The sequence below is a fragment of the Nicotiana tabacum genome, chromosome 6, assembly GCF_000715075.1.
Source record: "Nicotiana tabacum cultivar K326 chromosome 6, ASM71507v2, whole genome shotgun sequence".
NCBI classification, from domain to species: domain Eukaryota; kingdom Viridiplantae; phylum Streptophyta; class Magnoliopsida; order Solanales; family Solanaceae; genus Nicotiana; species Nicotiana tabacum.
The window spans coordinates 168,794,428-168,821,483 of NC_134085.1; the positions used below are offsets into that span (position 1 = coordinate 168,794,428).

The window sequence follows — 27,056 nt, forward strand, 5'->3', positions numbered from 1 at the left end:
TTAGTCCCACAGGCCAGCCCAGCCCAGCCTCAATCAAGCCTCACAGGCTACGGGCTTACGGGCCGGACTTAAAGGCCTCATTATTAAATGGGCTCCAAAAAATCTAGTCCAACCTTTCTAAATCACGAGTTGGGTCTCTACCTATCTGGATGCAACGATATCATCTAATGGAATTCTTTGAAGTAAAGGAGTGGAGCACTAATAAGCTGCAACAGTTGTTACCAGAAATTCTTTTGGAACACAACTGTGGCATATATTGAAATTGGAGATGAAAGGTAAATATGACTCGCCTATCTGGATGCTTTCAACTAATAGGGACTTCAGCACCACCTCTGCTTGAAAAGCTCATAGACAGTAGACAAATGCATCAGAAACTTTAATTTAGCAGGATTTGTCACAAACATGTTCCAATCAAGATATCTATTACTGTGTGGAGAACTCTGAAGAACAAGCTAACAATTAATGAAGATTAAGTAGCTATGAACATTAAATTGCTTCTAAATGTGCCTGCTGTAAAGAGACAATTCAGCATGTGTTTGGGGGGGGGGAGTAAGTTACTAAGAGGATTTGGTGATCATTTCTGGATATTAGTACTATAATTGTTGAGAATGATTTGGAGGTGTTGGAGTATCAAACCACCCAACATAGTACACCAGGATGAGATTATTAGATACCTTCTGATCATATGCTGGGAGTTATGGATATTTATTTGTGCAAGTAGTCCTATGAATAGTAAGGTGTCGTTGGTCAGAGTACAACGCCAGATTCTGAGCTTCTTAAGGTGAATCATAGTTCAATATGTGTTGGGTTTTGTTATTAATAACACAAGGGTGCGAATGAAAAATGGTGGGAAATGAAATTGAGGGAAGTGAAATTTTGAATTAGTTCACTTTATTAATGCACTTTGTCCCTCATTGGTAGAAGGAAAGAAAATCTTTGTGTATATATAGAGAAGCTTATCTTTTAGCTTTTAAAGAGCTAAGAAGAAGGCAAGTCTCGCGCCGTCGTCGCTTGCTCGGCTTCGACTTCGGCCAAAGACTGATTGATTAATCTTTTAATTAAATAATTAAATTAATTAACGAAAATTCAATCCGGAATAATCTGTGACCCATTTTTTCCCGCAATATTTCCAACAGTTATGGTTATTCTGAAACAGTGTCAAACCTGTTCCAACAGCTATGGCTGTTCTGAAAGGTTGCAAACCTTTTCAGAAACAATACCAAATTGTCTATAAATATTCTTTCAAATCCTAGAATATTTACTTACGAAATTTTCTGATTATCTTCTTCTTCTGCAAAAAAATTCCAGTGTGTTTTACAGCCTTCGAATGGTTCACCGTTCATCTGTATTTTTTGTACCGATATGTTGGTGAGTTAAATCGTTCTATCCTGGGAGGATATATTCCAGAATCTCAGGTATTTGAGGGGAATAATTTCTTTAAGGACACATTTTGTATTCAGTGGGCTCGATTTGTTCCTATACTATTTTTCAGAATTTATTTTGAAGTTACTATATTGTTTTCAGAATTTATTTTGACGTTCTAGTTCTACTAACTTTCTGTTCTGTTTTTTCAGAAAGTTTATTGTTTTATTAATTTTACAGCAATACAGTTTTGATAACAATCTTAAGGAAATTAATTTATTATATTCTGTATTCTATTTTTGGAGATTAAAACCTTTGTGGTTTTCTACTCCATCTGAATTTTACTGTTCTGATTTGAAGATAAAAACTTTATCAGAATATTAAAATTCAGAAAACGATTTGAAGAACATAAAAGCTTCATCATTTTCTGTGTAACAGTCAGTTTTTACATACTGTTTACTGATTATAGTATTATTTACTATTTTGCCTTTTGCCATTAATGGAATTCTTCTGTTGTTGACAGTGAGAAATGACAATTGATAACGGAAATTCTTCTACGATTGTTGCTACAACGATGATAGCCTCGTCAAGCCGCACTATTGTTCCTCCGGCCGAGAAACTAGGGAAGTTTTCTGGAGCCAACTTCAAAGGATGGCAGCAAAGGGTGTTCTTCTGGCTGACCACACTTTGTATGCAGAAATTCACTAGTGAATCCAGTGCCTGCTATGGACATGCCAGACAATGAGAAGTTCATAATTGTTGAGGCGTGGAAGCAGGCAGATTTTCTTTGCAAAGGCTATATCTTAAGCGCTTTAGAGGATGACTTGTACAATGTGTATAGTGCGATGAATACTTCGAAAGAATTATGGGACGCACTTGAGAAGAAGGACATGACGGAAGATGCATGCTTGAAGAAGTTTGTGGTTACCAAGTTTCTAGACTATAAAACGATAGACAACAAAATTATGGGAATCCAAGTTCAGGAGCTTCAACTTATTTTTCACAACCTTATTGCTGAAGGTATGGCCGTGAATGAAGCATTTCAAGTGGCTGCAATGATTGAAAAATTGCCTCTTTCGTGGAGTGATTTCAAGAACTATATTAAGCATAAGCGCAAAGAAATGAAGTTGGAAGATCTTGTGATACGTCTAAAAATTGAGGAAGACAACAAAGCAGCCGAGAAGAAGTCTCGTGGAAATTCAACAATCATGGGAGCTAATATCATTGAGGAGACTGCTCCAAAAAGTAAGAAGAGGAAGAGGTTTTCTGGAAGACTAAGGAGCAGAACAAAAGAAATTCAAGGGCAACTGCTACAATTGTGGAAAAGTTGGTCACAAAAGCCCTGATTATCGTCTCCCGAAAAAGGATAAAAAGAAGGGACACGCCAACATAGTGGAGAAGAATGATGACATTGATGATATTTCTGCAATGTTTTCAGAATGCAACCTAGTTGGAAATCCGAAGGAGTGGTGGATTGACTCTGGAGTCACTCGACATGTTTGTGCTGTCAAAGAAGCATTTTGCGACTTACTCTACTACTGGTCCTGAAGAATAGATTTCCATGGAAAATAATACAACAGCCAAGATTGAAAGTTATGGGAAGATATTCCTGAAGATGACTTTCGGCAAGGTGTTAACGCTCAACAATGTTCTTCATCTTCCTACTATTAGGAAGAATTTAGTTTCTACTTCTTTATTTGTAAAGAATGGATTCAAATGTGTATTTGTTTCTCATAAAGTTGTTGTAAGCAAGAATGAAATGTATGTTGGAAAATGCTACCTCACGGAGGGCCTTTTCAAGCTCAATGTAATGGTTGTTAACAGTATGAATAAAATTTCAACTTCTTCTTACTTATTGGAGTCAAATGATTTATGGCATATTCGTTTAGGACATGTCAATTATAAAACCTTGCGGAAGTTAATTAATTTAGAAGTGTCTAAATTCGAGTGTAATAAATCGAAATGTCAAATAAGTGTTGAATCTAAGTTTGTAAAACATCCTTATAAGTCTGTTGAAAGGAATTTAAATCCTTTAGATTTAACTCATACTAACATTTGCGATATGAAGTCGATACTATCTCGAGGTGGGAAAAAGTATTTTATTACTTTTATTGATGATTGCACTCGATATTGTTATGTTTATTTGCTTAATAGTAAGGATGAAGCAATTAAAGCATTTAAGCAATATAAGAATGAAGTAGTGAATCAATTGAATAAAAAGATTAAAATGATTAGAAGTGATAGAGGTGGAGAATATGAATCTCTGTTTGCAGAAATATATTCGGAATATGGAATTATCCGTCAAACTACTACACCTTACACTCCTTAATCCAACAAAATTGCAGAATGGAAAAATCGAACATTGAAAGAAATGATGAATTCTTTATTAATAAGTTTCAGATTACCGCAGAGTTTGTGGGGGGAAGTTATCCTTATAGCTAACCGAATATTCAACAGAGTATCCCATAGCAAAACGCAATCTATTCCATATGGAAAATTGAAAGGAAGAAAATCTAACTTGAAATATTTCAAAGTGTGGGGGATGTCTAGCAAAGGTATAAGTTCCTTTACCTAAAAGGGTTAAAATTGGACCAAAAATAGTAGATTGTGTTTTCATTGGATATGCTACAAACAGTAAAGCATGTCGGTTTTTGGTTCATAAATCCGATAATCCTGAGCTTCATGTTAATACGGTAATGAAATCGGATAATGCTGAATTTTTTGAAAGCATCTATCCATATAAAACTGAATACGAGTCGTTAAGTGAAAGACCTAAACGACCTCAGGAAGAAACAAAGGAAAATACTCCAAGTGTAGAAGATCCATGGCATATTAAACGTCAATGAACATCTAATTCCTTTGGACCAGATTTTGTGACATTTTCGCTTGAAAATGAGCCTCAAACTTTTAACGCAGCTATGTCGTCTTCTGATTCAGCATTTTAGAAAAAGGCAGTCAATAGTGAGATTCAATCAATTTTTATAACCATACATGAGAATTGGTTGATCTTCCTTTGGGAAATAAGCCTTTAGGTTCGAAATGGATCTTTAAACGAAAAATTAAAGTTGATGAGACTATTGACAAATATAAGGCAAGACTTGTTGTCAAAGGTTATAGGTAAAAGGAAGGTCTTGATTACTTTGCCACTTACTCACCAGTAACAAAGATAACATCTATTAGGGTGTTAGTGGCACTAACGGCCGTGTATGGTCTTGAAATCCATCAAATGGATGTTAAAACAACTTTCTTAAATGGAGAATTGGAGGAAGAGATTTACATGGAACAACCTGAAGCTTTTGTAGCTCCTAGTAAAGAAAAAAAAAGTGTGCAAACTTGTTAAGTTGCTTTATGAACTTAAACAAGTACCCAAAATTGTACGCGACCAGATATAGCATGTGTTATTAGCAAACTGAGTCGTTTTACAAGTAATCCCAATCAAATACATTGGATGGCAACGTAATGAGTTTTGGGATATCTGAAATATACCCAAAATTATGCTTTGCATTATAACAAATATCATTCCGCGATCGAGGGATATAGTGATGCAAATTGGATCACCGGATCATCTGAAGTTAAATACACGAGTGGATATGTTTTCACAATTGGGGGTGGAGAAGTGTCTTGGAAATCATCCAAACAAACATGCATCACCCGTTCTATAATGGAATCTGAATTTATAACTTTAGATAAAGCCGATGAAGAAGCTGAATGGCTCCGGAATTTCTTGGAAAATATTCTGTTTTGGCCCAAACCTTTAGAACCTATTTGTATACATTGTGATAGTCAAGCGGCAATAGGTAGGGCAGGGAGCGTTATGTATAACGGAAAATCTCATTATATTAGACGGAGACATAATATCGTTAGACAACTACTCTCTAGTGGTGTTATCACAATTGACTACGTAAAGTCAAGAGATAATGTGTCGGATCCACTTCAAAAGGCCTATCTAGAGAGGCAGTTGAAAGATCATCTAAGAGAATGGGGTTAAAGGCCTAGGGCAAGTCATCATGGCGGTAACTCTACCTAGCAGACTGGAGATCCCAAGAGCTAGGTTTAAAGAGATCAAACAAAGTTATAAATGACAGCTCAACATTGTCAAATAACTCAACCCATTCTCGTGCAATGTTCAAAAACAAGGTAAAGCATTAAGGGTTTTTAATGAGTCAATAAAGCTTAAAGCTTTTTAATGATTTGCTAAATCTGGCAGGATATGACTAGATAGTGTGTCTTAGGATTACACGTTTAGAAATCACCTATGTGAGTGTGAAGTGTAAGCCGTTTCAAGGGGAATGAAAGTAAAGACTCATTCTTTAAGCACTCATGAAACCAGGCGGTGTTCATGGCTGAAAAGAACACAACCGTGAGAACCATAGATGGTTAAAGATTGATTGTGTGACTTATGTTATCTAGGTATACAACAAAGCTTAACGGTTCAAAGATATCAAATCTACAGATTAACCGAGTATATTCGATATAAGTTCACTACGGAAAGTTCAAAGGGAAACCTACTTATCCATATGCAATTAATTCTTGCATGTAAAACACACACACGTCCGTGCAATCCTTTAAGTTTATAGCCATTCCCCATTCATGTGGGGGGTTGTTGGGTTTTGTTATTAATAACAAAAGAGGTGTGAATGGAAATTGGTGGGAAAATAAATGGAGGGAAGTGAAATTTTGAATTAGTTTACTTTACTAATGCACTTTGTCCCTCATTGGTAGAAGGAAAGAAAATCTTTGATTATATATAGAGAAGCTCATCTTTTAGCTCTTAAAGAGCTAAGAAGAAGGTAATCCTCGCGTCATTATCATCGTCGCTCGCACGACTCGGCTTCGGATTCAAAGAGTGATTGATTAATCTTTTTGGACAAAATTCTTTTCAAATAATTAATTACTTAATTAAATTAATTAACAAAAATTCAATTCGGAATAACCCGCGACCCGGTCCGGTCTGGTCCGTTTTCTTTCCCGAATTATTTTAAATCCATTTTGTTTTTCCCCGAAATATTTCCAACAGCTATGGCTATTATGAAACAGTGTCAAATCTGTTCCAATAGCTATGGCTATTCTAAAAGGTTGCAAACCTTTTCAGAAATAGTACCAAATTGGCTATAAATATTCCTTCAAATTCCAGAATATTTACTTACAATATTTTCTGATTATCTTCTTCTTCTGCACAAAAATTCCAGTATGTTTTACAGCCTTCGAGTGGTTCGTTGTTCATCTATGTTTTTGGTACCGATATGCTGGTGAGTTAAATCGTTCTATCCTGGGAAGATATATTCCAGAACCTCCGGTACTTGAGGGGAATAATTTTCTTAAGGACACACTATGTGTTCAGTGAGCTCGATTTGTTCCTATACTATTTTTCAGAATTTATTTTGAAGTTACTTGTCACAACCCGAATTCGCCCACCGTGAACTGTCATGACGACACCTAGTCTCTACGACTAGGTAAGCGTAACAAATTGCTGAAAAAGAAAACAACAGAAATAAACTAGCCAAAACTATAGAAAAATATCAGTCTTTATTTAAGATGCCGCACGGCATATACAATACAAACCTCAAGCTGAAACTACATTTTCCAAAACCCGGAATCTCATGAAATCACAAGATATTGAATAACTACAAGTGTCTAACTCTAGAATATCTAAACAAAAGTGAATACATAAGGGCTAATACTATGAGAGAATGGAAAGGGACTCCTTGGTCTGCGAACACGGCAGATATACCTCGAAGTCTCTGGAGAATCACCTCGCATAGTAGGGCTGAGTCAAAGTACCTGGATATGCACATGAAAAACATGCACAGAAAGGGCATGAGTACACCACAGCGGTACTCAGTAAGTGTCAAGCCTAACCTCGGTCGAGTAGTGACAAGGAAGGTCAGGGACCTACTGAGTTTAAATGAAAAACAAGGTATAACAGTATATAATAAGACTACTAAGTGCAACAGTAAGAAGTAACACAAGATAGAAAGAACAACAACAACTACAATAGAGACAAATAATCACAGAAGGAATACAGCTCAACACAGAGATAACAACCGAGGATCTCCCAGGATACCGTCCTGTAGTCCCAAATATAAATATTCACTGGATCTCCCGGGATACCGTCCCATAGTTTAACTCATAATGCGCGGGGATCTCTCGGAATACCGATCCGTAGTTCCAAATGTAAATACTCAGTACTAGGGAAATCTACTGGGTGCAGTCCCGTAGTTCCAATATAAAAGTGCAGGGAGATCTCCTGGAATACAAATCCATAGTCCCAAAGTAAACATGCAGGGGAATCTCCCGGGATATCATCCCATAGTTCCAAAGTAAACACACAACAGCAACACGAAGAACACTCAATTCAATTCAAATTTCATACCAAGGTATAACAGGTATTTCTAACCTAACATGTTGCACAGAATCCAAATAAGGTAGTTTGAAAAAATAAAGTAATTAAGTCAATTAGACATACTTCCCTAAGCTAACAGTAAGCTTAAATTGCAAGTAGTATAGACAGGAAAAGAAGCACAATTATAGTTAATTAATAAAAACTGAATTTTCAATAATTAGCACAAGTACGCACTCGTCACCTCATGTATAAGTCATTTCAAATATCAACAATACCAAATCCTAGGGGAGTTCTGATCGAAGCCTACTCTGCACTACTATTGAGTAGCGAGAGAGGGTCGAAGCAGCTTTTACCCGATTTAGGGTCGAGATCGATTTTCACAAAGATCTAGAAGTTGGTGTCGGGTATCTATCTAGTTTGGAGTCGTGTATTGTTCCAAATTACACTTCTAAATATTTTTGGGTTTTGTTTTACTTCTACTTTTATCAAACTACAATGGTAAATTAAACTAGATAAGCTAAGAGTAAAATGTCGCGGGTTGTTCAAATGGTTTAAAAAGCACTAGGGTAGTGATTTTCACCTAGATGGTCAATTGACGGATACTTGAGTCTAAGACATGATTGACATATTTGGGGAGTATGATATAACTGTTGCATGATTTTACCCACTCTACACCTCTCGGTGGTTCAAGTAATTTTTCCCGAATTGACTTTCTCAAGACTAATTAAGTATGCAAATTTGCACAAGCAATCAAGGTTCAAGTCGGGTATTACTCTCTCGAGGTTTAACCCTTTAATTGGGGCTATCAATCTCTTGAGTACGCCCCAATTCCTTGTTGGACCAATTTCAGACACTCAAGCTCTCTTTCCCAAGAAGAAATCAAGTCAACTAAACACAAACTAGTGTTTGCAACTACTAATTCAGCAATTAAACATGAAATTAGCCCAAATATCAAACACTCAAAGTCAATCTAGCCCTAAAACACAAGACCCATCAATTACCCACACTAGAGTTGAGCCAAAACCCTAGCTTATAGGTTTAGCTACTCATAATTAAAGAAGAAAAATAAGAAATAGATGAAGAACAACTCATATTAATTAATTACTAAGATAAACAAGAAGATTCAAAGTTGAAATGTAGATAAAATTGCCCAAAATAGCTAAAATATTCGAACCCACGAGTGCAGCTAGCTAAAACTATCTGATGACCTAAAAATTGGAAAAGAAGCTATTTATACTAAGCTGAAAAATCTGGACAAAAATAGCCCTGCGGGGCTAGTGCGGCCGCACTAAGGCTCTTGACATAAAATCCATCTCTCTGAACTTAGGTAATGCGTACCGCACAGAATGGAGTGCGACCGCGGAGGCTTCTAGCGCGGTCCGCATGAAATGGAGCACGGACCGCATTGGATTGAAACTCAGAACTGGAAAATCTCTGATCCTTTTTACTGCGGACCGCACTAAATCGAGTGCAGCAGCATTGATCCCAGTGCAGACCGCACAAAACCTACTGCGGCCGCATTTTTCTTTTTGCCTGAATATCATACTCTCTGAATCGCACTTGTGCGGACCGCATAGAATGGTGTGCGGCTGCACTGGCCTTGTTTTGTCTGAGCTTTGTCTTGTCTTGATACTTGTGCAAGTTTCACTCCTTTTGAGCTGATCTTTGACATCTTGTCACCTTGTTGATCAAACTTGCAATCAAGCACAATTTTGAGCCTTTGGGACTATTTTCTACAAATTTCTAATCAAAACTCAAGCAAGAGAGTATAAAATGTATCAAAATCCCTAGTTATCAACTCCCCCAAACTTAAGATTTTGCTTGTCCTCAAGCAAACATAATAAGACCCACCCCTCAAGGGAAAATCCAAGAAAATTCAACTGTCCTAAAGTAACGTCATCTAGCATCAATTGGGAATAACAATTGTCCTCAATACAAATAAATCATTAACAACATTTACTCTTTGAAACATCATGGATTAAGTGCGACACAAGAGCATCAAGAGTTGACTCAACACATCAAAGAACTCTTTCTATTACTTTGGTCATTGTGAAATCCAAACTCACACATCCTCAACTCTCCCTAAGCAAACCTCACCTTTAGAATAGTGGCACTTAGAACGAGGTCAATGGAAGTTCACTCATCTCTCTCAAGAAAAAGTCACAAGTTCGGCTCTAAGTACCATATGCTTGCCCCTTATATGAGTCACCACTAATGTAAGCTACATTCAACTAAAGATCATATAGGGCTTTTGTGGAGACATGGTGAAGGCTTTTTGTTCAAGGTCGGAAATGTTTGGTCTAAGTAGGTTCCATCTTCCCTTAAGCACTTCTTTTTGTTTCATTCGGCACACATTCCCTTGACTCTTTCAGTCATTTCACTTCTTTTTAAGGGGTTAGAGAGACACATTGTCACTATTTCTTATACATTTCAAATCTTTTCTCCTTTCTCAACTTTCCACACCTTTCATTTTTTGCTTTTCTTGAATCCCTTTTTATTCAATTCTACCTTGAGCATTCTTTTTGTCTTTTTTTGCTTTTCTTTCTTTTTCATTGTCTTTTCTTTTCTTCATTTTGTACCTTTTTACCACTTTGTTTCCATCCTCATCTCTCTCCCCAAACTTATAGTTTTGCCATGTGCTAAAGGAAAGATCAGGTGCCAAGAGAGAGTATCTTTTAGAACGGGTAAAGGCTTGTATCATTGTTCTTTGAAGGAAAAAGGTCTAAGGCTCAAAAGGGTTGACTAGGGATCTTATCATTGGTAGGTTATGGAAGTGTTCAAGCTATCATTTGGACCAAGGAGAGCCTATAATCATGTCTCAAGTCAAAATTCACTTAGGATTTCTCCTCAACAAACATTTAGGCCAAGTTCTAGACCAATGGCTCGGGACTTGGACTTGCAATGAAATTTCTCACCACACAAGCTATGGGATTGCTAAAGACACAGAGTTGGAGGCCCACAACGACCTTAGATAAGATTTAAGCACACAATGGTCCCGAAAAACCACTTGATGATTATCAGTCAACACAAGAGTCTTAAAGTCACGACTTTCACCATCCTAAACACACCAATTTATTTTTGACCATAAGATCAAAGGCAAATGTGCTAGACCCAAGTGAAGCTTTGCTTGAGGCACCCTTAACCACTAACTACTAAAAACAAAGAGAAAAATGGACTCAAACCCTTAAGAAGGTTGTCACGTCATCCATCATTGGGAAGAGTTACCCGATTCACACAAACTCCACCTTTGGAAAGAACTGTGGCATCAAGAAAACCAAAGGCTTATTGCAAACTTTCAAAACAAGAAGCTATGAACATAAATAAGAAGCTATGAACGAAAAATTGCGGAAAGTAAAATGAATATATACAAGAGGGGATTTGTCGAATATACAATAGATGGGATGAATATGTACAATGTAACATTACTTTATATACAAACCAAAGTAAAATAAAAGTACGCAAAATGTAAACGAAATGTTAAAATTATATACAAACCAAAGATGAAAAATAAAGAAAGCCTAAAAACTGTCAAATATATACAATAATCCAAATCCATAAAAGTAGGTCTTACCCCCTCAAATGAAAACTGGCATTGTCCCCAATGCCAACTAAACTAAATAAGCACCAAAAAAAGGAAAAATGATATAGAGACTCTGTATGGCCTGTTTGTCTGCATGGGCTCCTGAGTGGTCCCTAGGTCCTCACTGTGCTCGAGAACCTCAAACTGGTTCCCTATGGCCTACTGCTCTGCTGCTGGGACCTGGGCCTGGACTTGGACAGGCTCCTGAGGTGCATCTTGTGGCTGACTGGAGGAGGCCTCCGGTGGGTCTGCCAACTGGATGACTGCATCGTCCGCTCTGGGAATCATCCTCTTCCTCTTGGGAGGCCTTTGGGACTGCTTGGGTTGGGGATGAGATAATGGTACTGAGTCCTATAGTAATAAGTCCAAAGGAAGATGATCTGCCTTCATCCTGTCAACATCAACCCTTAGTGCCTTTACAGACTCCTTGGAAGCCCGCGTCTTCCTCAACTTCTTGTGCTCCTTAGCAAGATCCTTGAGATCCTTGCTGTGTGAATCAACTGCATCTATGAGCACATTCTGAGTGTCGAGGATTTTCTTTTGGTTGGACAAAATCTCCTTAAGGGCATCCTCTATGAACTGTGGGACCTGTGGAGGCGGAGGTGCCGACTGAGCCTCAACTGTAGTAGTAAGGATAAACAACTTGGATGACGTTGTCTGCATCCAGTTGTTGATACTGAGAAGAGCCTGGATCAGTCGGTGTGCAGTCACTGGATTAGCTCGGGAAGAGGGTATCTCTGGTCAGCTGAAGTGGATGGGCCAAGAGGAATGTCTGTGGAGGTGGAGGCAGGCTGAGCAGGAGCCACTACCACAACTGCCTCTTCAGATTGGCCAGTTGGAGCAGTAGCTGTTCCCTTAAAGTTCTTGCTCTTTTGGTTGTCATCCCGCTGCATGTTGTACCAAGAGAATGGGGCCCTCGCTTTGACCTTGATATCAAATGGCCTCTTTTCAACTTTGAGGTCCCTGAAGTACATAGTCAAGAAACTGGGGAAAGGGTAGTTTCTGTCATGTTCATTGCCTACAAGTGTGATTACCCTAGACATTACATTTCTCACATTGATCGGGTACCCTGCCATGATTGAAGCCACCAAAACAGCCCGGTGAAGAGGGAGGGAATTGTCATGAGTAGTGGGGTCCAGTTTGCTGTACACAAAACTTTCCCACCCCCTTTGCCTCGAAGTTCAAACTTCTTCTCAGAATCTTGATGCCCGCATTCAACCAATCGGGGGTGGTACTTGGGATTGCCAGATATTGTGCCAACTAGGGACGGACCTCCTCACCCATTTCCATCTTCGCCATAAATAGTGCCTCATCCTCCTCATCAAAGCCAAGGTAGTCATTTATTGTTTTCCCATCAAACAACACCTTCAGATTTCGCACCTTGGTCACTTTTGTGCCCTTTTTGATGTGGGCAACGTTGGTGTAGAATTCCTTGACCAAGTGCTCGTTGGCATCTACATATTCACCCAAAAGTACTCCCAGTTAACTCTCTCCCTAAATTGCCTCCTTACATCGGGGTTGCGAGGCAGTAAGTCCCTATCCACAAAGTTCCTCCCCGAGATTAATTTCCTCACCGGCCACCATTCCCTAAACTTGTGATAAACTAGCTCACTGACAAATCGGTCTTGCCACACCTCTGGTTTCCTAGTTCTCGCAACCCCGCCAAACTGAAGTTCACCCCCTTCTCCTACTTCTCCTTCTCCTCCTACTTCCTCATCGTCTCCTACTGCACCCTCTTCGGATAATGAAGTTGTGGGAGAGGTGGAGTATTCATCCCTACCTTCTTCAGCTGAGCTCTCAAACGACCTAGAAGATACATTTACTGACGCTTGGGCGGCAGCGGGGGAAGTGGGAAGAGTGTCTCTTAGTCTATTTCTTTCCGTCCAGTCAGGGATGTACTCTGGGATTGAGTCTAAAGATATCTCCCGGGAGGGCTCGTACTCACTCCCAGACATGTCAATGGCCCTATCAACAGCTTTAATCATCTTTCTCATGTTTTTAATGTTTTACTGGGCTTCAATAGTCAATCTTATCATTTTCCGTTTCCCTCCCCGGGAGGATTCTCCTCTGCCTGGTTGTTTAGAGCCATTGCCCCTTTGTTTCACTATTATCTGCAAACAAGTTTAGGTATGCTCTGTTAGTATCAGTAGATTCAATTAAGTTCATAGTTGCAGAAGAATAAAGGTTGCAGACAGTTGCAGAAATCACAAAGTGCGGACCGCACAAAATGGTGTGCGGACGCACAGAGGCCAATGCGGTCCACACAAAATGTCAATGCGGTCCGCACAGAGGTGGGGTTCAGACTACCCACTCTCTGAACAATTGCTCTGCGGACTGCACAAAAAGGCAATGCGGTCCGCATTGAGGCATCACGGACCGCACAAAATACAATGCGGCCGCGGTCCTCGAAGATCAAGCTTCAGGACTTTCAGCAATGCGGTCCGCACAAAATGTTATTGCAGACCACACAAGGGCACTGCGGACCGCACAAAAACCACTACGGTCCGCATTGAGTGCCCAGTTACGGCACTAACTTAGGGTTCAAAATCATTTACTTTTAAGTCCAGTATTTCACCTTAGTAAGGTTCGTAAGTGATTTCCCATTGTTTTTAACCACCTAATTCTACTTTAATCAAAGAATTAATTACCCTAACCTAACCAATTGAAGAAAATACGAGAATACTAGAATAAGAGACAAGAAAAACAAAAAGTAGAGGAGAATAACAAAATTAAAGCAATTAAAAAGAAGTTAAGTTACCAGTTGTGAGATAAAATGAAGATTAATGAATCCAAGCAATTAATTACGAGCAACAGGGGTGACGAACAATGCTTTAAGAGTTTTGAGAGTTCAAAGACAGAAAAGTGTAAAAGGAGGGCCTTAGGCCCTATTTATATAAAAGGACCTGGGGCCCAGCTTACCAACCCAGTGCGGACCGCACAAAATGGACTGCGGTCCGCACTACAGAGCTAGCTTCAAGTTTGAGAAGGTAACTCACTGCGGTCCGCACAAAATGTCATGTGGTCGTAGTGGTCCACTGCGGACCGCATAAAATGTAATGTGGCCGCGGTGTCAAACTTCAGAGAGTTGGAAATTTTCCCCTTCACCAGTGCGGTTCACACTAAATATAGTACGTCCGCATTGACAACTTCAGAGACATGAACACTATTTCCACTATATCTTGTACTGCATCAACACAATCCTGTAGCATCTCACAACCAGTTAGTCCAAAAATAAATCCTATACTACCATGAAAATCAAAGAAAAACAAAAAGAAAAACACATGGGTTGCCTCCCAAGAAGCTCCTAATTTAATGTCGCAGCACGGCGCAGGTTACCATCAAATCATTTGAGATGAACAAGTGCCACCACGTGGTTGTCATCAATTTTTCCCAAGTAGTGCTTGACCTTATGCCCATTCACTCTAAAAACTTCCCCATTTTTGTTCTTTAAATCAAGAGCACTAAATGGGGTCACACACACCACATCAAAAGGTCCACTCCATTTTGATTTAAGCTTTCCCGGAAACAGACGTAACCGAGAGTTGAACAAGAGAACCAAATCACCAACTTTGAACTCCTTGATACGAGCATATTTATCATGAAGGTACTTCATCTTGTCCTTGTACAAGGACGAACTGGAGTAGGCATGGAATCAGAATTCATCAAGTTCATTAAGCTGCTCCACACGAAGATTAGCTGTAACATCCCATTCAAGATTTAGCTTCCTCAAAGCCCACATGTCCTTGTGCTCTAACTCGACCGGTAGATGGAAAGCTTTCCCAAACACCAACTGACACGGAGACATACCAATCGGAGTCTTGTAAGCAGTCCTATAAGCAAATAGAGTGTCATCTAACCTCTTTGACCAATCGGTCCTATTGGCATTAACCGTCTTTGACAATATGATTTTGATTTCCCTGTTGGAGACTTCAACTTGACCACTTGCTTGAGGATGATAGGGAGTAGACACTTTGTGATTGACACCATACTTTGAAAGCAAAGTGTCAAAAGCTCTATTGCAAAAATGAGACCCCCATCACTTATGATTGCACGGGGAGTACCAAACCTTGTACAAATTCTCTTCCTGAGAAATTCAACAACACTCCGAGCCTCATTGTTGGGCAAAGCCACGACTTCAACCCACTTTGAAATATAGTCCACCGCCACAAGAATGTATGTGTTCCCACACGAGCTAACAAACGGGCCCATAAAATCAATGCCCCATATATCAAAAATATCAACCTCAAGGATGGTATTGTGAGGCATCTCATCTTTCTTCGAAATTCCACCCACTCTTTGGCATTCGGTGCATCTCTTCACAAAATCACCTGCATCTTTGAACAAAGTTGGCCAATAAAACCCACAACTAAGAACTTTAGAAGTCGTCCTTGCCCCGCCATGATGGCCACCATAGTGAGAAGAATGACAAGCCTCCAAGATACTCAATTGCTCTTTCTTCGGGACACCTTCGGATCACACCATCCTTGCAAATCTTGAACAAGTATGGCTCATCCCAATAGAAATCCAAACTATCCCACTTGAGCTTCTTCCTTTGGTTAGAAAAGAGCTCACACGGGATTATACTAGTCACAAGGAAATTAGCAACATCAGCAAACATGGCATATCACTCATCGACACCGAAAGGAGTTGTTCGTCAGGAAATGAATCATTGATCTCTAGGCCGTCATGAGGCCTCCCCTCCTCCTCCAAGAGAGACAAGTGGTCCGCTACTTGGTTATCACTACCCTTCCGGTCCACATTCTCCAAATCAAATTCTTGAAGTAACAAGACCCATCGCATCAGTCTAGCTTTGGAATCCTTCTTCGTCATCAAGTACCGGAGTACGGCATGGTCGGTATGAATAATAACCTTAGCACCCATAAGATACGATCGGTATTTTTCCATTGCGAACACAATAGCCAAAAGTTCTTTCTCGGTCACCGTGTAGTTCACTTGAGCATCATTCATTGTCTTGCTCGCATAGTACATCGGATGAAATATTTTATTCACTCTTTGATCCAAAACCGCCCCAATCGCAACATTGCTCGCCTCACACATGAGCTCAAAGGGCAAGCTCTAATTAGGTGCGGTAATGATAGTAGTGGTGTTCAACTTATGCTTGAGAAGTTCAAAGGCTTGCATATATTTTTCGTCAAACACGAACTTAGCATTTTTTTCCAACAACTTGCACAAGGGATTCACTACCTTCGAAAAGTCTTTGATAAATCTCCGGTAGAACCTCGCATGCCCAAGAAAACTTCGGACTCCCTTGACAGATGTAGGTGGAGGGAGCATTAAAATCATATCAATTTTTGATTTGTCTACCTCAATACCATGCTTTGAAATTTTATGCCCAAGAACTATGCCCTCTTCCACCATAACGTGGCATTTCTCCCAATTGAGAACAAGATTTATTTCTTCACAACGGGACAAGACCCTATCAAGATCTTTCAAGCACTCATCAAATGAATCCCCCACAACACTAAAGTCGTCCATGAATACCTCCAAAATGTCTTCCACCATATCGGTGAAAATGGCCATCACACACCGCTGAAATGTAGCTGGTGCATTATACAACCCCAAAGGCATCCTAGAAAAAGCAAAGGTACCATATGTACAAGTGAATATGGTCTTCTCCTGATCTTCCGGAGCAATCAAGATTTGGTTGTACCCAGAATACCCATCCAAAAAACAGTAGAAGGCACGCCCAGCAAGTCGATCTAACATCTGATCAAGAAAAGGCAAAGGAAAGTGATCCTTGCGAGTCACTTTATTCAAATTGCGGTAGTCCATGCATACCCTCCAACCAGTGACGGTTCTTGTAGGAATCAACTCATTTTGTGAATTTGTAACCACGGTCATGCCACCCTTCTTTGGTACACATTGCACCGGTGAAGTCCAAGAGCTATCAGAGATGGGGTACACAACCCCGGCATCCAACCACTTTATCACCTCCTTTTTTACAACTTCTTGCATTGACTCGTTCAACCTCCTTTGATGCTCCAAGGAAGGCTTTGCATCATCTTCCAGAATAATCTTGTGCATACAGAATGCAGGGCTTATCCCCCGAATATCAGCTAAAGTCCATCCAATTGCCTTTTTCCACTTTGGAAGTACCGCCAATATGGCATCAACTTGCATGTTAATAAGACAAGAGGAAAGAATAACTGACAAAGTAGAATTTGAGCCCAAGAACTCATACCTGAGGTGTGGAGGCAGTGGTTTCAACTCCAACACCGGAGGCTCCTTAATTGAAGGTTTTGTTGGTGAAGTCTTTCTATTCTCGAGGTCCAAAGATAATTTCCTAGGCTCATAAGAGTAAGAGCCCATTTCATGTAAAGAATTCTCGCACTCCACTCGGCTTGTATCCTCATTGACATCAAGATTCAATAATACAGCCTCCACTGGGTCCTCCACATTAATCATTGCACTGGTGTAATCAATTATCACTACTGTAACGAGGTCCACAAAAGAGCACACCTCGATAGTGTTGGGCTGCTTCATTAATTTGCACACATGAAAGACCATTTTCTCCTCACCCACCCAGAAGGTGAATTCCCCTCAACAAATCGGTGGTAATAACCCGCCAAGCCAAGAAAACTACGGATCTCTGTAGTTGAGATGGCCTGGGCCAACTCTGCACTGCTTCCATTTTCTTCGGATCCACCTGAATACCCTGACTCGATACCACATGTCCTAAGAATGCCAAGGAATCCAACCAAAACTCACATTTCGAGAACTTTGCATATAACTTCTTTTCCCTCAAAGTCTGAAGCACTGTCCTCAAGTGCTGCTCATAATATTCCCGACTCCGGGAGTACACTAGAATATCATCAATAAAGACAATGACGAACGAGTCAAGATATGGCCGGAACACACTGTGCATCAAATGCATAAAGGCTGTTGGGGCATTGGTCAGCCCAAATGACATAACAAGGAACTCGTAATGACCATATGGAGTCCTGAAAGCAGTCCTCGGGATATCTGGCTCCCGAATCTTCAACTGATGGTAACCTAAATGCAAGTGAATCTTAGAAAACACTCGTGCACCTTGTAGCTGGTCAAACAAATCATCAATACGAGGCAAAGGATAGTAGTTCTTCACTGTAACCTTGTTCAACTGGCGATAGTCAATGCACAAACGCATAGAACCATCCTTTTTCTTCACAAACAAGACAAGAGCACCCCAAGATGATATACTGGGCCGAATAAAACCCTTATCAAGCAATTCATATAACTGATCCTTTAATTCTTTCAAATCAGGAGGGGCCATGTGATACGAAAGAATAGAAATGGGATGAGTGCCCGGCAACAGATTAATACCAAAATTAATATCTCTATCGGGCCGCATGCTCGGAAGGTCAGCTGGAAACACATCAGAAAAATCCCGTACTACTGGGACTGAATCAACTGTAGGGGTATCAATACTAACATCTCTCACATAAGCTAGATACGTATCACATCCCTTCCCAGCCATACGCTAAGCCTTAAGGAATGAAATAACTCTACTGGAAGTATGCTCTAAGGTACCCCTCCACTCTACTCATGGTACACCTGGTATAGCCAATGTCACAATTTTGGCATGACAATCGAGAATAGCATAATGGGGTGACAACCAATCCATTCCCAAGATAATCAAAATCTACCATGCTGAGCAATAATAAATTGGCTCTGGTTTCAAAACCACCAAGAGTAACCACACACGACCAATAAACGTGATCCACAATAAGAGAATCTCCCACATGAGTAGAAAAATAAACAGGGGAAACTCAAAGATTCCCGAGATACACCCAAATGCGGGACAAAATAAGAAGACACATAAGAATAGGTGGAACCTGGATCGAATAAAACCGATGCATCTCTATGACAAACCAGGACAATACCTGTGATGACAGAATCAGAGGCAACAACCTCGGTACGGGCAGGAAGGGCATAATATCCGGCCTGGCCTCCCCCTCTAGGGCGACCTCTACCTCCCTGACCTCCACCTCTAGCTGGCTGAGTAGGTAGGGTAGCAACTGGGGTTGTAACCATAGCCTGAGAACTCTGTCGGGCACGCTGTGGCTAAGAAGTCTGTGGAGTTTCACTCCTCCTAAGTATGGGGAAATCCCTCACCATATGACTTGTGTCACCACACTCAAAACAAGCTCTAGGAGGATGCGGCAACTGGGACTAGCTCAGGCCAGGTCTGCTGGACTGACCACTGAAAGCACCCCGCGCAGGAGGCGCACTAGATATTGAAGGTGTATAATAAGGCTCCTGGGGCCTAGGAGGAGCTTTAATACCACTGGCTGCTGGAAGAGCTGAATGAACGAGGTGACTCATATAACCCCTACCATGACGAACTGCAGCTGGAGCACGGGCACCAGAATAATGGCCTGACTCTCTAGACCTCTTGGCCTCCCTCTCCTCTTTGTCCCTAGCATGCATACCATCTATCTTCCTAGCAATGCTCACCACCTGCTCATAAGAAATATCCATCTCCAACTCTCGAGCCATGCTAGACCTGATGCTGGGAATAATCCCCTTAATAAACCGGCGAACCCTCTCGCGAACAGTAGAGACCAAAGCTAGTGCATGTCTAGCCAAACTCGTGTAGCGGACAGAATACTCCGAGATAGTCTGAGTACCCTAGCGCAAATGCTCAAACTCTATGCCCCATGCGTCACTAAGGCTCTGAGGAACATACTCTCTCAAGAACAAATCTAAAAACTGAGTCCAAGTCAGGGAAGTTCTCTCATCCGGGCTGTCTAACTCATAGGTACACCATCACTCATAGGCGGCTCCTCGAAGCTGGAAAGTAGTGAAGGAAACCCCGCTCGATCTTGATATACCCATGGTACGAAGAATATGGTGGCACTCATCTAGAAATCCCAAAGCATCATCTGATGCTAGACCACTGAATATAGGAGGCTTGTACTTCTTGAACCTCTCAAGCCTCAACTACTCATCCTTGGAAGCCGCTGCCCTATCCCTCAAGCTGATCTCGGACAGCAAATTGTACAGGAATAATCTCTGGGACTTGATAAACATGCACTCGCTGCTCAAGAGTGCGGGCAGAGGGAGTCTGTGCTCCTCCCTCGGCCTGAGATGTAGCTGCAGCAAGGGGAAGCAATCCTGCCTGAGCCAAAGTGGTGTACATGCTCATGAACTGTGTAAAAGTCTCTTGGAGAGCTGGAGTAGTAGTAGCAGTAGGCGTATCAGGTGCCTGGACTACAGCTGGAACTGCTACTGACACCTTGGTGGCAGCTCGCGCGGGTGCTCTGGCTGCACCACATGCGCGTCCTCAGCCTCTACCCTGGCCCCGGCCTCTGACGGCTCCAGTTGGGGGCGCGGGTGCCTGGTCATCTCTGGTAGCACGTGTCTTCACCATCTGAGAGAGAATAGAAGACAAAAGTTTGGAATTGTGATATCAAAATCTCGCATGACAAGAAAATCAAATGAAGTGTAATTTTCCTAACAGTTACATAGCCTCTCGTAGATAAGTACAGACGTCTCCGTACCGATCCGCGAGACTCTAATAAACTGGTTTGTGATTTATGACTCCTATGAACCTAGAGCTCTGATACCAACTTTTCACGACCCGAATTCGCCCTTTATGAACTGTCGTGACGGCACCTAGTCTTTACGACTAGGTAAGCCTAACAAATTGGGGGGAAAATCCAATAGAAATAAACTAGCCAAAACTGTAGAAAAAATATCAGAATGAAGCATTTAAGATGCCGCTCGCCATATACAATACAACTCTCAAGCTGAAACTATATTTCCCAAAACCCGAAATCTCATGAAATCATAAGCTATTGAATAACTACAAGTGTCTAACTCCAGAATGTCTAAACAAAAGTAAATACAGAAGGGTTAATACTATGAGAGAGAATGGAAAGTGACTCCTCGGTCTGCGGACGCGGCAGATATACCTCGAAGTCTCTGGAGAATCGCCTTGCCTCAAGGATAGTAGGGCTGAGTCGAAGTACCTGGATCTGCACATGAAAAACATGCGCAGAAAGGGCATGAGTACACCACAACGGTACTCAGTAAGTGCCAAGCCTAACCTCGGTCGAGTAGTGACGAGAAAGGTCAGGGCCCTACGAAGTTTAAATGAAAAACAAGGTATAACAGTATAGAATAAAACAGTATAATTAAGTGCAACAGTAAGAAGTAACACATGATAGAAAGAACAACAACAACTACAACAGAGACAAAATAATCACAGAAAGGAATACAGCTCAACACAGAGGTAACAACCGGGGATCTCCCATGATACTGTCCTGTAGTCCCAAATATAAATATCCAGTGAATCTCCCGGGATATCGTCCCGTAGTCCAACTCATAATGCGCGGGGATCTCCCGGAATACCGATCCGTAGTCCCAAATGTATATATCCAATGCTGGGGGAATCTACCGGGTGCAGTCCTATAGTTCCAATATAAAAGTGCAGGGGGATCTCCCAGAATACAAAATCCGTAGTTCCAAAGTAAACATGCAGGGGGATCTCCTGGGATACCGTCACGTAGTCCCAAAGTAAACACACAGCAGCAACACGAAGAACACTCAATTCAATTCAAATTTCATACCAAGGTATAACAAGTATTTCTAACCTAGCATGCTGCACAGAATCCAAATAAGGCAGTTTGAGCAAATAAAGCAATTAAGTCAATTAGACATGCTTCCCTAAGCTAACAGTAGGCTTAAATTGCAAGTAGTATAAACATGAAAAGAAATACAATTATAGTTAATTAATAAAAATAGGATTTTCAACAATTAGCACAAGTACGCACTCGTCACCTCACGTACAAGGCATTCCAAATATCAACAACACCAAATCCTAGGGGAGTTCCCCCATACAAGGTTAGGCAAGCCACTTACCTCGAACAAGCTCAAAATCAACCCGAAACCACGTTCTTGCCACGAGTACTCGACTCCAAATGGATCAAATCTATTAAATTCAATTGCATAATGTAAATATAACTTCAAGTAACTGATTCCACAAATAAATTCTAAGTTAATACGCGAAATCAGGTAAAATGACCAAAATGCCCCCGGGCTGACGTCTCATAATCGGGTAAAATTTATGGATTATGAACCCTCATTTACTCACGAGTCTAACAATACCAAAATTATCCAAATGCAATGTCAAATTCCCAATCAAAACTCGAAAATTAGGCCTAAGAACTTTTCCAAATTTTTTCCCAATTTCCCACCCCAAATTCGAAATTAGATGATGAATTCATGTTTAGATTAATGGGTTGTAAGAAAAAAGGAGTTAAGAATCATTACCCGCAAAATCCCTCCGAATATCTTTCCAAAATTCGTCTCCTACCGAGCTCCCAATTCAATTTTGTGATATGAACTCAAAACCTTCGATTTTAAATTTATGTTCTGCTCAGATGCGTTCTTCTTCGCGAACGCGATGCACAAAAATCCATTGTCCAGTCTTCCTCTTTCGCGAACGCGAGGGTCTACTCGCGAACACATAGCTTACACTGGCAGCCCTTAAGCAAACGCGAGAACCATGTCGCGAACGCGAAAACCAAAGGGTCCATACCTTCGCGAACGCGTGACGTCATCGCAAACACGAAGCACGATTCAGCTGCTTCACCTAGATGCTCTACACGAACACGAGAACCCTCTCGCGAACGCGATCAAGGTTTTCTCTGCAACACAACAGCAGAAAATCTGCAGTCTTTCTAAGTCCAAAAATGACCCGTTAAGCATCCGAAACATACTCCGAGGCCCCCGGGACCTCAACCAAACGTATGAACCAGTCCTAAAACATCATTCAAACTTTTTTCGACCTTCGGAACGATCAAAACAACATTAAAACACCAATTTAACATCGAATTCAAGCCTAAGAACTCCAAAAACTCTCAAATTACGTTTTCGATCAAAAAGTCTATAAAACCTCATCCGAATGACCTGAAATTTTGCAAGCACGTCACATTCAACACTACAGAGATACTCCAACTTCCGGAATCCAATTCCGACCCCGATATCAAAATCTCACTATCGAACCGAAAACTTCAAAAAATTCAACTTTCGGCATTTCAAGCCTAAATAAGCTACGGACCTCCAAAACACAATCCGAATACGCCCCTAAGCTCGAAATCACCCAACGGAGCTAACAGAACCAATGGAATTCCATTCCGAGGCCGTCTTCACACTGCTCCGACTACGGTCCAAATTCTAAGACTTAAACTCTCATTTAGGGACTAAGTGTCCCAAAACTCACCGAAGCTCCAAATAAATCCTCCTGTCAACTCTCAATAGCAGAAACAAATGTGGGAAAAGCAGTTAATAGGGGATCGGAGCATTAATTCTTAAAGCGACCCGCCGGGTCGTTACATTACTATACTGTTTCCAGAATTTATTTTGACATTCTAGTTCTACTAACTTTCTGTTTTTATTTTTCCAGAAAGTTTATTGTTTTATTAATTTTATAGAAATACAGTTTTGATAACAATATGGTAATGTAATTGAAACAAAGTATGGACTGGAAACTGGATAAAGGTGAAATGGGAGCAAAGGAGGTCATGGAGCTACAGGATCAGAGAGGCATAGTCCGATATGATAATTAAGGAGAAATGTTGGTTGCATGCAGTACCTTCAGGAAATGGAATACACACATATATATAGCTGAAGCTAATGCAGCCTTGTTAGGACTGGAATGGCGTTACAACAATGATCTCTCTAATATTACCTTGTTGGAAAGCGACTCGCAGTTGATTATTGATGTTGTGAAGGGTAATGTTAGTATAGGCCTCCCTGGCACCTGACAATATTGTGGTTAAGGAAAGTTAGATTCTTTGTCAAACCAACGGCAATTGTATGACATTGCTACAGAGAAGGAAATCAAGAGGCGGAAGCAATGGCTAAATGGAGTCTAACCAAGACTACTGGGGCATACAGCTATCAGTTCAATGACCTAACAGAAGAAGCTAAGGGAGCATACAAATTGGAGAAAATTCAGATGCCAAGTTTAAGGCGCAGACAATACAACAAATTTTTGAAAACATCGTGAAGATAAGAACTAATTTGAATTTATGTCGTAGAAATAAAAAAAATACCTGTATAAAGGAGGAGTTCTAGCTCCTAATTTAGTTTTAAATCATTGTAGACACACTCTAATTCATACTCCGCACAAGAAGGATCTTTTGTAAAAAGTAGGCATGTCTACTCTCAAGTTTAAGTGTCCCTCCTTTTTTGTAATGATACATAGTCGGAGTCTGCCAAATCCCTGCCACCAAAAGATTGACTTTTGCCAAAAAAAAAAAAAAAATAGAAGAAGTAAAAAAGAAAGAATTAAGTGATCACAAGTCGCGGGATAATAAACAACAGAGTGGTTCTTGACACAGTGGACAGAAGATCCTTACTGAACTCAGACAACCCAAAACTACGCTTTCTATTTCCTCTTCATTTGCAATCGGTTATATACTAGTAACTAAATGTGGAATATCTTCAGTTGGAAAGTTAAATATCGAATAACATCTTTGGTCCCTATCGTTTAGTAGGATAGCTAGTATTTTCCGATATATCAATGTAATCTGTGAAGCATGTTAGAGCAAGAAATCGTGTAAACAAGAAAATAAAGCGTATGCATAAACAGTGCAAAAGGGAGTCCAACCAGTACGCTTAATACAGATTGTAAAATTACTATTGGCCATAGCAATGATGGGAACTGTATTCCGTGGCTTATCTAGTACTGGTGGATATATAGAATTAGTGATAGTAGGAAATGGAGGAAAAAGACCCTTACTAGAGCAAGGAGTGGCCACTGCTACCAAAGGTGACTTCCTACGAATAGTGATGCCAGTGCCTTCAGTCATATCCAAATCCTCCCCTTTTATCCCTTCTGGTAATGCAAAATTGAACTTGTGTACAAGCCTTGCTATTGCTAGCTCATTTACCACATTAGCAAAAGCAATTCCTGGGCAGCCCCTTCTGCCTGCTCCAAAGGGAATCAACTCAAAATTTAGTCCTTTGACATCAATATTACTATTCAAGAACCTCTTTGGTCGGTACTCCTCCGGATTTTCCCACGACAAAGGATCTCTTCCGATTGTCCAAGCATTGACAATGACTTGAGTTTTAGCAGGTATGTGGTAGCGTAGCAATTCTACGTCTTCTATTGATTCTCGAGGGAGTAGCGGTGGAACCGGTGGATGAAGTCTGAGAGTTTCTTTAATCACTGCTTTCAGATACTGCATATTTCCTAAGTCATCCTCTGTTATCTCTGATTTTCCTTGGGCTAATTGTCGCACTTCATTCTGTAATTCTTCCATGGCTCTTGGATGCCTTAAAAGCTCTGTCATTATCCACTCTAAAGCTGTATATGTTGTATCCGTACCAGCAGCAAATATATCCAATGGATTAAAAAAGAAACACAAAAAACAAATTAAGCAACAGTTATGTTATGTTACATTGTAATTAGACATATTACATTGTAAGAATTGGGTATAATATATTTGGAGACAAATGTATATAGAAAACAAACGTCATAGCTGAAGCTGATTTTGTGTGTTGGCACGTATTCGGAAAAGCTTTACCACACAAACTAAAAGAGACGTTCGATCGCAATTATTTGCATTGCATGACAAAAAGGAAACCGTAATCTAACTTTAACCACAAATTTGGTTTCGTACGATACGTTCACTAGAAAGCAACCAAGATACTTGCCCTGCTTGTAGCTAGCAAATAATTACTTTTTCTTTTTTGTTCTTTTCATCTTGGTTTCCAACCGCTAATGTCCATTCTATGTGATAAGAAAAATGAAAAAAAAAATCCTAATGCATTCATTTCATATTAAATTTCAATAAATAGCTAAATTGAAGTCCACAAAAGTAATTAAAAATTGTAGACGATAATGTTCTGTCATTTTCTTTCATTAAGGCACGTTGTTCTTCGTTTTCAACGATACATAAGGCCATAAGTTTTTGTTTTCTTTTTTCTATTTTAATATATATTGATCTTTTTTCATCTTCTACTAAATTGACAAAATAATAATATAATCTTGCAACAAATTTTGGAGCAATCTCTCTTTATAGTCAAGAGTGTAATGAGTGTATATTACTCCATATTACACTAACTAAGATAATAAATAGTCCTCCCAGGTAACGGCACCAAAAATTTATTGCGGCAAAACGTACACGAAAGTATACGTGGTCATCAAGTAATAAAGTGACTAGAAGTCAGATGTAGAACTCAGTAAACTAAAAAAGTTATTTTGTAATGTTAAATTTGCCGTAAGATTGTCAAAGAATTTATTAAGGTACATGTGTCTGAATTCTCTTCACTTTATAAAGTTAAGGTCTTTAACTTCCCATGCGTATAATAATTTTTTGGAGCTAACATTTACAGTTCTTATATTTTATCTTCTCCTTATTTTTCATGGCTTAAATATTCAGATTGTTATGATTTCTAAGTACAATTTTTTTCTTATAAATACAATCATGATTTAAAGCGCTTTATCATCTATGTATAAAACGATATAATTTTTTTAATTTGTACTAATTATATGAAACACACGCGCAATGTACGTGCCTAACAACTAGTTAAACTCAAAAGTGGTGATGTTAAACTAATTAAACTAAAAAAACACTAATAAACTCTAAACAAAAGAAGAGCAGATTTTTATGTTATCAATATGATGAAAACCATCTAGGGTTGTGAGCTATCTAACAATCCTATCATATTCTTCACTTAAATTGACTAATTAGTTTATTATATTTATTGGTTGATATGGTTAATATGGCTCATAAGAATCTATCGGGTTCT

The 27,056-nt window shown here is 40.0% G+C and overlaps 1 protein-coding gene across 12 annotated transcripts; it reads right to left on the reverse strand.

Annotated features, from left to right (window-relative positions):
* Positions 1-7,008: 7,008 nt before the first annotated feature.
* LOC107762083 (cytochrome P450 71A2) lies at positions 7,009-25,767 on the reverse strand. Of its 12 annotated transcripts, XR_012710923.1 has the most exons (7): positions 25,039-25,756; positions 24,350-24,537; positions 23,983-24,054; positions 22,152-22,221; positions 21,203-21,265; positions 19,169-20,658; positions 14,018-14,485 (listed from the first exon to the last, which is right to left on the reverse strand). XR_012710923.1 is itself a non-coding variant. In XM_075255884.1 (4 exons), exons 1-3 carry the CDS (start codon positions 25,592-25,594, stop codon positions 22,169-22,171), a joined length of 681 nt encoding a protein of 226 aa, XP_075111985.1. In that variant the 5' UTR covers positions 25,595-25,766; the 3' UTR covers positions 7,016-7,143; positions 22,152-22,168. The 12 variants fall into 12 exon arrangements, 7 of the variants coding, with proteins under 7 accessions (XP_075111988.1, XP_075111985.1, XP_075111986.1 ...); XR_001642719.2 differs by lacking the exons at positions 14,018-14,485; positions 19,169-20,658; positions 21,203-21,265 and adding an exon at positions 7,009-7,143; XR_012710925.1 differs by lacking the exons at positions 14,018-14,485; positions 19,169-20,658; positions 24,350-24,537 and adding an exon at positions 11,086-13,396 and having other exon boundaries at positions 25,039-25,766.
* Positions 25,768-27,056: the final 1,289 nt, after the last annotated feature.